At 29.8% G+C, this 13,081-nt stretch overlaps 1 protein-coding gene across 2 annotated transcripts; it reads right to left on the bottom strand.

The window, feature by feature from the left end:
• Positions 1-254: 254 nt before the first annotated feature.
• On the bottom strand, positions 255-1,996 carry LOC109156354. 2 transcript variants are annotated; one of them, XR_002050005.1, is made up of 7 exons: positions 1,798-1,996; positions 1,410-1,726; positions 1,161-1,334; positions 963-1,067; positions 752-821; positions 541-654; positions 255-415 (listed from the first exon to the last, which is right to left on the bottom strand). XR_002050005.1 is itself a non-coding variant. In XM_019304188.1 (7 exons), exons 1-7 carry the CDS (start codon positions 1,969-1,971, stop codon positions 326-328), a joined length of 1,029 nt encoding a protein of 342 aa, XP_019159733.1. In that variant the 5' UTR covers positions 1,972-1,996; the 3' UTR covers positions 255-325. The 2 variants fall into 2 exon arrangements, 1 of the variants encoding a protein (XP_019159733.1); XM_019304188.1 differs by having other exon boundaries at positions 541-639.
• Positions 1,997-13,081: the final 11,085 nt, after the last annotated feature.

Raw genomic sequence — 13,081 nt, 5'->3', positions numbered from 1 at the left:
TTACTAGCTAATTAAAGACGCGTATTGTGTTTAATAAAAAAAAAACAATAATACGGCAAGTAAAGACGCAACATACTGTAATATTTCTTTAATATTTATTTTAATTCAATAGTATCCTGTACTAATCTTTGCTCCAACAGAAAATTCCACTACCAAACAACATTTATATGGTTCAAACCATTCAACATATATAATCCAACATACATAATTGTCTAACACAATATAATCATCCAACATACATAATTGTCTAATGCAAAATAATAATCCAACATTAATATATCATAATATATACAATGTAATTCCATCTAGTGCACCTAATAAACATTCATATGCACTCATTTACAAAATAGTCTATCCATAACCTTCGTATCTCATCTATTTCATCCTTAGAATAAGCATTTGTGTCTTGATATGCCTACAAAATTTTGGATAATTAAAAAAAAACAATGAGTATATATACTATAAAATATCTTTCAAAAAAATATACTATAAAATATTATAATAATTAAAAATATTTAAATTGTATCACTTTGTACTCACCTCATCCAACGAAGTGTAGTTATGAAATTTTGTGCATATATCATATATGAACCTCATAATGCAGTATCCACATTCATCACTATCGGGTTGTTGAGGACACTAAAAGAAAACCACCTACACATGTATATATATATATAGATATATGTATGTATTAGTTAATTGAAATATAACTAAGTAAAATTTTTATAGTAAATAATCATATTTTTTATACCTTCACATATTTCCAATTAGCATTACCCATAATCCTTTGCCCTCGTTGAATTGCAGAGGTTCGAAAAGCCCTATCATTAATGTATATATATATATATATATATATATATATATATATATATATATAAATAACTTAATTGCCAATAAAATAATACTAAACTTATGAAAAAGACATAATTTGAAGAACATAATATTTTAATACTTTTACTTACATATTCACGGCTTGTTTGACTTCAATTTTGCGCCTACAATTCAATGGATCTAATACGTATACGATTCTTGAACTTGCATGAAGCACGAGTAGTAACCAATGATTCCTACAATTTTTAAACTTGTAAATTATAATTTAAATTTAAAATAATTCAAATGATACTATATGAATTTATAAAAAAAAAAAATTATTTTCTTACGCTTGATGGTATGGTGCTAAGATAAATGTCTTGTCTTTCATCGTAACCATGGTATTCCCAATGTATGCTGTAACATCATCCTCATTTAAGTCAAAATTTCCTTTCGCAAATTGTGTTGGACACATAAATCCAATTGAGTTGACTTCAAAGTCCTTGCATAGCTGATGAGCATACCTGAAATTACATATCCTAAAATAAGTTATTTGAAAACACAATAAATTTTTGAATTAATGAAACATAAAAACTTACACTATAAAGACTTGAATAATAGACACATCAAGCCAATCCATCGTGAATAAGTCTTTAATATCTTCAATCATCACAAATATGTTACTCATATTTGTATGGTGAAAGATATCATAATCCAACCCCAACTCAAAATAATCCAAGTCTAAAGGCATTCTTCTTATCAAATTATGTAATCGCTTGCCACTTTTTCCCAAGGGTTGCAAGCCATCATCATCAATAAAAGGAGGTCGTGCGCCAGTAGCAGACATGTCACATTGGTCCCCGCTTTGCTTTTTGCCTTTATTTTTCTTAATTGCTGAATTTTTGATTATTTCTTCCTACAAAGAGAAATGTAAAGATTAAAAACAAAAAATTTTAATACAATTATAAGACAATAATAAATAATTACCTCTTCGATATTGACTAAATGTAAAGGCCATTGTGCAAATGATCCAACAATTTCTGCCAATGTTGTATGAAAACTTGTTGGTACAGGTATGTTAAGTGTTGTTGTTGCACTTGGACGAAGCATATCAACCAAAACTTTTACATGAAGCGGTAGTAATGGTTGACTATGCACCATAGTGTCAGGTCCACTAGGATAAAGTGTCCCGCTTGCAACAACCTTCGTAGTTGAATCTCCAATGTCCAATAATACGGCTAATCTACATGGAATTGGACTCTATTTTAAAACAAAAAAAAAAAGTGTTATTGTAAATAGTGAAATAAAATATTTAAGAAATATTACCTGAAGCATGCCAAATGGATATGAATACAAATACACAATTAATAAAAAATTCACTACCTACTTACACACACAACCATATAATACAATATAAATATTTCACAAATTCTCAACTTCATTATATATACTATAATCCACAAATTTAATACTTATATATACATATACAGACACACACACACACAAAATTATAATATAATTAACAAATTCAAATGTTCAATAACTACACAACTAAAATATAATATAATTAATAATTCAAAACTTCACAAATAAATTATTAACAATAATTAATCTACGACCATAATATAATATAATTGATCCACAACCATAATATAAAATAAATAATTCTTAAATTTAATTTACAATTTAATACTATAACTTATAAATAAAAAATACTATTTTTACAAATAATAAATTATAATATTTATATAAAAAATTTAAAAAAAGATTAAATGGCCATACCTATTCACGTACGAAGCAGCACTGTAGCATTTAATGAAGATGAAGATCAGATCTACAGTCTACGAAGCAGAAGCTTAAGCAGTACGCTGGTTCTCCACCACCAAACTTACATCGTCACCCAGCGCCGGAACTACATCGTCACTGCCGGAGTACGAAGCAGAAGCAATACCTAGGTTCTCCACCGCCGAAACTACGTCGTCATTGTCGGAGTACGAAGCAAAAGTAATACTGCTGCCGGAGTACTTCTCGTCGCAGGAGAAAGTAGACCTACTACTGTCGGAGTTGCGACTGCTTTTCTGAAGCTGCTACTGCTGCCTTCCCGGAGCTATGACGAACAAGGCCAGGGATGAAGGAAAATATCAAGGAGCTAAGGAAGAAGCAAAAAGATGATAGATGGTACACAATGAAGAAGCAGTGAAGAAGCAAGATGAAGCTAAGGAAGTAGTGAACGAACCTGCAAAGATTGATGGCGGTGAAGCGGTGGAGTTGCGCTGCTGGTACACGGTGAGCTAAGGAAGAAGTAAATATGATGTACATGAAAACCTAAGTGTGAAAGTGAAAAAGTAAATGATGTAGATAAAAATAAATTATTTTTTAATGCCCGGTCTTGGCTTGATATATCAATTCAAGTAGTGTAAAATAATTGCAATTAAAAAAAATAAAAATTCGGCACATCACGCGTCTTTACTAGGTAAGTAAAGACGCGTAAAGTTGTCCACATATTTACAAAATTACCACCGCGTGTTTTTTTATTTATTTTACTAGTCTTTAGTTACATAGTAAAGACCTGTATTGTTACATTTTTTTGGTCAATTCTCTACTACAGCTATTTCTTATCTATTCCATTCTCTATGGAATAACATTTCTATTCCTTGAAAATCCATTATGTGAACCAAACATGTTGTTAGTGCGGTGCATCGTAGGAAATTGAGATGTCAATCATAGGATTTTTTGCGGTGTTTGAATGCACAAAAGAGAGTTATCGATGCACGATATTGGGTAGCATTGGGTATACGCATGCACGACATTCTGTATAGAAATGCACAACTTCTAATTAAACCGTTTTACCCCTAACCGTATATTTTGTAATATTTTAAAGGGATTTCCTTTTAATCTCAACCGTGCATCTTCTGATTTAATGATCTAAATTAGTCATCATGTTGTCACTTTAAGGGTGGTTCTCATGAGAGCGCGACCTTGATATATACATATACATATACATATACATATAGGCTCTGTTTGGCAAACTTAGCTGAAAATCTATAAGTTAGGAGCTGAAAGCTGAAAAGCTATAAGTTCGGAGCTGAAAACTGAAGAGTTGTTAAGCTAGCTGTTATGATTGAAAGTTTTTGGTAAAATAAGTTTTTTGATAAGCTGATAAATGTAAAAAGACTAAAAAGGGCATCTTTATAAAATATAAATTAGTTTGTTTACATATTAAAATTTAACATTTTATCTTTAAAAAAATTAACATTTTGAAATAATACTATTAGCATAATTATGATCTAGCATCTCATAATGAAGTAGCAATATTGTTGCAAATCTCATAATAATAATAATAATAATAATAATAATAATAATAATAATAATAATAATAATAATAATAATAATAATAATATTTGCGGTGAAAGTTGCGGATAAAGGAGAAGAGAAAAGTGTTTTAATTAGGAAGGATAAATTATGTCATTTCTTTAAAACAATAAGGATAAAGATGGAAATAAAGTTAGGAAGCTAGGAGCTTATTTTGAAACGCTATCTAAGGTAGCGTTCTAAAATAAGCTCTTATTTTAAGCTAGGAGCTTATTTTTGGAACATTACCAAACAGAGCTTATAGCTTATTAGTAGCTTAAAATAAGCTATAAGCTCCTAAATAAGCTCTGCCAAACAGAGTCATACACACACACACACACACACACACACACACACACACACACATATATATATATATATATATATATATATATATATATATATATATATATATATATATATATATATATATATATATATATATATACTAGTTTTTCTACGCGCTTTGCGCGAATAGGATAATGCCCAATACTTACTTTTAAATAAGTATTTCAAAGTATATCAATGCAATATTATATAGAAGATGTTCATGCATAGGTAAATAAATGTTGAATTTATTTATTTAAATCGGTAATTTAAAGTATATAAATGCAAGATAATATATGAGAGATTGATTATATATAACTGTTACAAAAATAAATGTTTGCAACTTTGTAATAACGTTAATCTAAGTACTAAGTCTAAAAGCGATAGTCTAAATAAATACTATTTTTGGTTTAAATGTTTCTAATTCTCTTTTAGGTAGCATTGTTATTGTTTTCATTTTCAGTACATGTCTTTTTTTTTTTTTTTTTTTTTTTTTTTTTTTTATTGGTAGTGTGTCATGTGCAATTGGTTTATTGGTAGTATCATAGACGGATTCATCATGCAATGAGATTATGGTGTATGAAGTTTTAGATTTGTCTTGTCGTGTATATGACTGAGATCTTAGTTGTGCTATGAACTCTTTATCTTACAAGCACATGTTGATATTTGGTAGTGGTAGTTTTCCCTACATGTTTCATGTGTTGTGAGACATCTAATTCTAAATTAATTAAATGCATATATATTATTTTTTGTTGTAGCTACCAATTTATTTTTTAATTTAAGTAATAAAAGCAATAAAGTGGAAAAATTATGATGTGGAACCGTGTCCACCTTGCAAGGTGGACACGGTTCCAAAATTGTTCATAATTATGAATATATAGTTCAAAAATTATGAACATAAAGTTGTGAACATAATTATGAACATATAGTTCTGTAATTATGAATATAGAGATTCAATAATATAATTGTGAATATGAAGTTAAAAATTATGAATATATAGCTTTATAATTATGAACATATAGTTCAATAATTATGAACATAGAGTTCTGTAATTATGAACATAGAGTTCTGTAATTGTGAATATAGAGTTTAATAATTATGAATATGAAGTTAAAAATTATGAATATATAGCTTTATAATTATGAACATATAGTCAGTAATTATGAACATAGAACTGTGTCCACATTGCAAGGTGGACACAGTTCCACGGCATAACGATTGAATAAAGTGGCGTACATACTTTTCATTCACAATAATGAAATCATTGATTTTTTTTTTTAAAATTTTCATTCGTTGTTGACACAAATTGCTTGGAGAGCTTGTCAATGACAATTGCTATCAATAGATGATGATAATAAATAATTCAAAATATAAGGTTACAATAGATATTGTTATAATAATATAGTAAAAATTAACTTACAAATTTCTTTAGAAGTTTTCATGCATTGATAAAAGCATAATTGAAATATTAAGTTTTGTTCTCAATAATCAAATGAAGATTAATTAAACGAAAAAAAAAAAAAACTGAACTTAAATTTATTATTTTTTAATGAAAGAAAATCAAATGATTATCAAAGTTCCTGATTATATTTATAATCATTGAATGCTATGTATTTAGTCGGGCTAATTATTTGACCAAAGTTTATGTTAAATTTTATATTTTATTTTTTAATACATTTTAACATATTCGTAGTATATGTTTAACAATTATGCCAACTCTAATTGGAATGAGGTTCGAACCTAAGACCTTTCTTATAGAAATTAATGAGTAAGTTAAGAATAATAAATAGTTAACGGAATATTCTGTTAATAAAGTTTATAGTAACGGAATTTAAGGTTATTTAAGGAAAGAAAATAATATAATAAAGGGTAAATAAGGAAAATTATTAAAAATACTAAAATCAAAATACTATGAACCATTCATTTTAAGAAATAAGTAGTACCGACATTTTTTTTTTATTCCAGTTAAGGGCCTAACATTATTGGCTCTTATTATAATTGTAGATTAGTGGTTGAAAATTTTAGAAAAGCATATCTAACAACCTAACATATCAAAATTTTCAAACTTTTGTTTTTGCTTGGTGTTACTGACCACATTTAACATGTCACAAAAAATAGCCAAAAGAAAATTTTCATATTCCCCAAGTGGTTAGAAATGCCCTTTAATTTGGCAAAAAGCCCTAGGTTTTCAAGAACTTAGTTGTTAGAAATTCTAATTTTTCTTGTGACAAACGAATCACCCACCATAGGTGCCCCACACCCTGGCCCAACAGTTTGTGAAGGGGTAAGGTAAATCATGACGACTGAATTAACCAACACAGACTAGACTTTTACTCATTGTGCACAAGGAATCCCCTCATCATTTTGAGATGTTCTTCCCACCGCTGGTAAAACTCAATATTCTCTTGTAACAAATTTCACCTTTGCGGCCAGTTGAGTTGTCTGCCTACCCCTGTGAGCAAATCTTAAATTTTCTTCTTCTCCCAAATTTTATAGTATATATAGTGAGTTAATGTATTTCTTACCCTCAAGTGGTCAATTCAAACTTCTCGACCTACACACATTTGTGTACATGTATTTGACTTGTTATTACTTAATATGGGCTATCTTTATATTATTGTATAAGATATTATTGTAATGTAACGTACGATCATATGATCATATGATGTGTATTTATTATAAATTTAATGTGTTAATAAAGAATATATTAAAAAAAGGTTGGAAATGAAAGAGAGGGAGGAAAACGTATTTGAAAAATGGGAGAAGAAAACAAGTGGAAAAGAACAAGTTGTAAGGTATAGGCAGTCTGTAAGAAAGCAGTGTTGATGCCCCACTGCACGCTTCATAGTTCAAACTCGCCCATACATAATCACTATATCATCTAATGGCTATATTCTTTTGTTTCACTCTCACAACTTTTCAATTACTTCCACACACAAACGGAAACTCGATGCTGATGTTTGCTTCACACCTCCTTTTCTTTACTTGCTTTTACACTCACCACTTACTATACAATAATGCAGAAAAACAAAAACCATTATATTTCTTTCATTTTTAGATTTATAATAAAGTTTTCGTAAGAAAAGAGTTATTGTCGATCACTTTTTTGTCATATAAGTTTGATGTCATTCTTATCATTAGTGCATGATTATGAAGTATAACTATTGTTTTTTTCTGGGTTTGGTCATTCTGATAATATGTTTTGTAGAATGTGTAATTTTTTTCTTATAAAATTTGTTCATTTGCAAGTCATAATAAAATTTAATGGAATGTTGCAAAATTTTTCATTGAAAAGATAGAAGTTGTGCACTTATAGTGGCAAATTTAATGGCGGTGCTCTAGTAGTGAAAATGTCACCAAATTAGTAAGAACAAAAATGACAAAAGCTCTAAAAAGAAAATGAAAAGTTTGGGCTACCTAGCTTGGTGTTGAGTGGTTGTAATTAATCTGATCATCATATAAGTTTGTTGAAAATTGAATTTGGAACACCGGATCAATATTGGGGCAGGGGTATGTGGGGTAGAGGGGGAGGGGGTGTTAATTTATGGAACTAAGCCATCAAGCTCTCATTTTCAATGTCACCCAGTTGTAAGGGTTGTCTTACTCCTTTAATTTGCAAATAGATAGAGATTGTACGTACGCACTGTTTCAGATAGTCTCCTCGTGAACCCTAATCTCCTTCCCATTTTTAAATTGTCAATGCACATCGTTTATATATCTGCAAATCTACAAATCTAATAAGAGCCAATAATATTAGGCCCTTAATTGGAACAAAAAAAAATGTTTGTGGTAATTATTTCTTAAACATATATTATGAATATATTAAAATGTATTAAAAATATATAATTTAGAATTTAACATAAACTTTAGTCAAATAATTAGCCCGACTAAATACATAGCATTCAAAGTTGAACATCAAAGATTATAAATCAGAAACTTTAAAAATCATTTGATTTTCTTGCATTAAAAAAAAAACAAGTTTTTTTTTTTCGTTTAATTAATCTTCTTTTGATTATTTAGAACAAAACTTAATATTTCAATTATGCTTTTGCATTATTGAAATGATTTAGGTCATTATGGTATTAATATTTTTTGTATTATTTTTATAATGGTACAATTGTACATTACTTTACAAATATTATACTATAATTTTTTTATCGGACAAAATTGCTCTTACATAATTGTCATACATGTGCGGCCTAACTACAAAGTTGTTGATCATAAATACAATTACATGCACACAAACTCTAAAACGGTAGGAACATTTTCCAAATAATTGACAATGTTGACATCCTACTAGCTCCAATTGAACAAGTTTACACATGAATTTGATCAATATGAAAACTTTTAAAGAAATTCGTAAGTTAATTTTTACTATATCATTATAACAATATCTATTGTAATAATATATTTTGAATTATTTATTATCATCCTCTATTGACAGCAATTGTAACATTTGTCATTGACAAACTCTCAAAACAATTTGTCTCAACAACGAATGGAAATTAAAAAAATCAATGATTTCATTATTGTTGATGAAAAGTATGTACGCCACTTTATTACTCTTCTTATTAAATTTTATTAAAAATAATATAATAAAATTGATTATCAATGTTCATGCATATGTAATTGAATGTTGAATTTGTTTATTTAAAGCAGTAATTCAAATTATATAAATGCAAGATAATATATGAGAGATTGATTATAATTATCACTAAAATAAATGTTTACAACTTTGTAATAACGCTAGTCTAAATACTTAATCTGCAAAAGATAATCTAAAAAGAATACTACTTTTAGTTTTGTTATAAATATTTTATTATTATGGCCATTAAACTTGTGACCTTTTATTAGCCTTTACTTATTTCATTACTTATGTTAAAGGATGTGAAAGGTTGTAATCATCCCTATAAATTGAGGGTGAAGGCTTAATGAAAAGATGATCTCATGTGATTGTGTTCTATACATTGTGTTCTTCCTCTCCCTTTTACTTATCTGTTCTATATACTCATATACATACAATCTCCAAGCATTACCGTGCAAACATCACGCGAGAACCAACGAGTTGATAGGCCGAATTACAACACGTTATCAGCACGAGTCTCTATTGTAATCTTCGGTGAACGGTATGCCTGAATCTGTTACAGTACATGTTTTTATATAATACATGTTTTATATGGCACATGTTGATTCTACACCTCTTGACATGAGTATGAAATGCATGATTGATATGATACATATTGATTCTAAAATTTGAAATATGAATTGCACATACTGGTTCGTATATATATGATTGTGTAAATTCCTATATATATTTCCAATTTTATTTTTGATTCTTCAAATTGAAAGAAAAGCATGTGATATATATGTTTGGGTAAATAGAAGAGACTTTTCGTATGAAGATGCAATATATGTATACATATTATTTTCATTTCGCATACTTTGTATGTTATATACCATATGTTGTAGTGCATTATTATGTTTTTATGATATGTCGTTTGCATGTGATTAGCAATTCGTTTTTATGCCTGATTAGGCAATGAATGAATGATTTTTAATTAAGATTGTTAAAGTTTATTTTGTGGAAGCTTAAGAGTGAGTAAGACTTTAAAGCTTAATAGATGACTTGGGAGCATCAATTCGGTGTATTGGAGAGTGAAACACCACTCGTTGCCTGTAGCGCGAGTTGATGCTATAAACACGAGTCGATGCTTGCTGCATCAATTCGGTGTTTTCGCACCAATTCGTGCCTTGTTGCTTGTAGCACGAGTTGATGGTATAAACATCAGTCGATGCTTGTTGCATCAATTTGGTGTTTGCCTCACCGATTCGTGTTGCACCATTTCGATTTTAATTTGTGTATATTTGAAAGATCAATTTATTTTTAGATTTTATATTTTGACTTCATCCCGGAAAGTTCGTTTTGCATCTATAAGATGTTAAATTCTTTATTTTGCTATAAACATGTGATATTATGAACGTATATGAGAATATATGATATATGTTTTGTAGATTACGTCTTCCATTGTCAAATGTGAATTTATTGAACTCGCTTATGAAGGAAGCAATTGTTGGGTTCTAGATATTGAAATTTATTTGGCATCCAAAGAATTGAGCCAAGTTTTTTTTGCTAAGTCACAGAGCATCGATGCCCAGGAGGCACAAGCTCTCATTTTCATATGTCACCACTTGAACCACGATCTTAAAAATGAGTATCTGATTGAAAAAGAACCCCTTGAATTAATGGAAGTCCCTGAAGGACTATTCCGACCAAAAGTCATCAAATGTTCTTCTCCAAGACACATTTTGACTAGTTTAATCTCATGTTTAATTTTGAGATTATAATGTAAGTCAATGATTGAATATAATTCAGCTATGCACAAAATAGTCTCGCAACTGAAACTCTAAACAAGAAGTTTTAGATAAATATTTAATTGGAAAGACATTGCCAACTTTTCATGCGAGTAATTTGTACTCCAGCAGTAGTACAAGACAACAAATTATGCGAAGTATCCTAAGCTGATTTTAGCACTCCTTGTGGCTAAGAATCATAACTAGTTGTTGATGAAGGATCAAAAGTGCATGTCTGGTTGATTTTGCACAGGTGCTTGAAGCACATAATGTTACCTAGTTGAGTAACTTTATAAGGGGTTGCAGTCGAGATTATAATCGGTGTGGTATGAGTTTCGAGCTTAGAATAAGAAACAAAGTGATCAAGATATTCAAGGACGACCAAACCCATCGAGGCAAAATCCTAGCCAGAAGCAGGTTTGCTAACAATTGGGTCTGTAGGGTATTGATCCCTACGTGCCGCACACCAAAGCATTTGCTCATCGGAGAATGAACCTCATCTTGATAATTCTAGCTAATTTGCCTGAAGCAAATATTGCGATAAATGATGATAATGAAATGACGAGGTATTGATGAAGAAATGATTGGTGTCATGATAATGTTTTGAACAGTGCATGAAAATATATTCATGGCCAAAAAAAGTTAGTTCATGCCTAAAGCATGAAGTATCCGAGTAGTTAGCTCATGCTTGAAGCATCCGAGAAGTTAGCTTATGCTTGAAGCATCCGAGAAGTTAGTTTATGCCTGAAGCATCCGAAAAGTTAATTCATGACCGTAATATTCGAAAAGTTAAGTTTTTTTTGGACGCAAATTATTATGAATGCAAAGTGATTTTACTTTGCTGTTTTTCACTTTTTCCCTGCTAATTTTACTACTCGAAGTGACTATTCGGAAAGTTTACTTCTATAAGCTTAACTTTCTAATCTTACTTCTTGAATTTTACTTTTCGAATGTTTTTTTACTTTCTGGAACTTTATTTTCCGGAGGAAGTTTACTTCTCGGAGTTACTCCTCTTAGTTTGCATGCTTGCTCATGAAAATTTTTTCTCATTCATGCAACATGATTCTCGTATGAAATTGACTGGTTGCTAATTCAAAATTGAATTATTATCAATCCCAGAAGAATTGCTATTGTCAATAAATTATGATAATAATCTTTTGACTAAATTTAAGATGTCAAAATGTCGAATCCTTTCCGAGTATGGCTTAGTGCAATTCTGTGTTATTTAAGGGGTAGTATACTATACCCCTTTATAAGAATGATCTTTGACTTATGCCTTACATGACATGATTGATTTATATGTTATTAATTTGAAAGATAGGAGAAAATGATATCATATCAGTTTGCCCGAAGCAAACGAAGGAATAAATCATTTCATATTAGTTTGCCCGAAACAAATGAGGGAGTGAATTATATCATGTGAATTTGCACGAAGCAATTCCCAAAGCAGTGAGTGAACTAATGTAAAGTTGAGAATAAGGATTTTTTGGGAGATCTTGAAGATCTATTTTATTTGACAAGATCCACAGCTTCCTTATGATTGTTGTGTACCCTTATAATATCATTTGATATGTATGCTTTCATATCTGATTATATATGTTTCTCTTAGATGATTGCATATATGTTTTGGGTACTTCATATATTGCGATGCACTTTTAAAAGCTTTATAGACCCACATGATTTTATAGTATAGCATGAGTTAGTGCATCGCCTTGGGCAATTATATATTTTCTTGTTGGGGACATCAGTTTTATATGTTATTGTTGTTATCACAATCTGGCCTGCTACATATCATAAGTATTTCCCCTAACACCTAGTACGTGGTATAAAATCAAACATTTCCCATCTGCGTTTTATTCACAATGTGCAGTCTTTTTCCTATATCACCATCATAGCGTACATTGTGGGCATGTATATGTTGATTATAAACCTCCGTCTGTTATTTAAATCTTTAGAGCCCATGATAAGGGATCAATATATAATTATGTACGCTGACTGCACATTTTATGAAGATCATTTCACGGCATTAGGGGGAGATAAGAGCTCAAATTTTATAGAATGCCGATAAATTCTATGAATGATTGATCTTCAATATTTTGAATCCACGTACTAGGTAGACTGAACTAGAAGTTCATAAGAAGTAAACTGAACTGGAAGTTCAGAAGATAATTAATCTACCAATATATATACTGATAAAAAGAGTGACTAGGTCTCATGTATCTTCCCGAACTTGGACTGTATG

This window comes from Ipomoea nil, unplaced genomic scaffold (assembly GCF_001879475.1).
Source record: "Ipomoea nil cultivar Tokyo-kokei standard unplaced genomic scaffold, Asagao_1.1 scaffold2705, whole genome shotgun sequence".
Classification (NCBI taxonomy): domain Eukaryota; kingdom Viridiplantae; phylum Streptophyta; class Magnoliopsida; order Solanales; family Convolvulaceae; genus Ipomoea; species Ipomoea nil.
Note: the sequence above shows the minus strand (reverse complement) of the source record. Positions and strands in the feature narration are given on the sequence as shown.

Excerpts from the sequence above, each read along its gene's own strand:
- LOC109156354 (XM_019304188.1), bottom strand. The coding sequence starts at position 1,971 with ATGGTGCATAGTCAACCATTACTACCGCTTCATGTAAAAGTTTTGGTT. Across the intron at positions 1,727-1,797 it reads ATTTAGTCAATATCGAAGAG|GAAGAAATAATCAAAAATTC; the intron begins GTAATTATTTAT and ends TTCTCTTTGTAG. Across the intron at positions 822-962 it reads GTCAAACAAGCCGTGAATAT|GGCTTTTCGAACCTCTGCAA; the intron begins GTAAGTAAAAGT and ends CATTAATGATAG.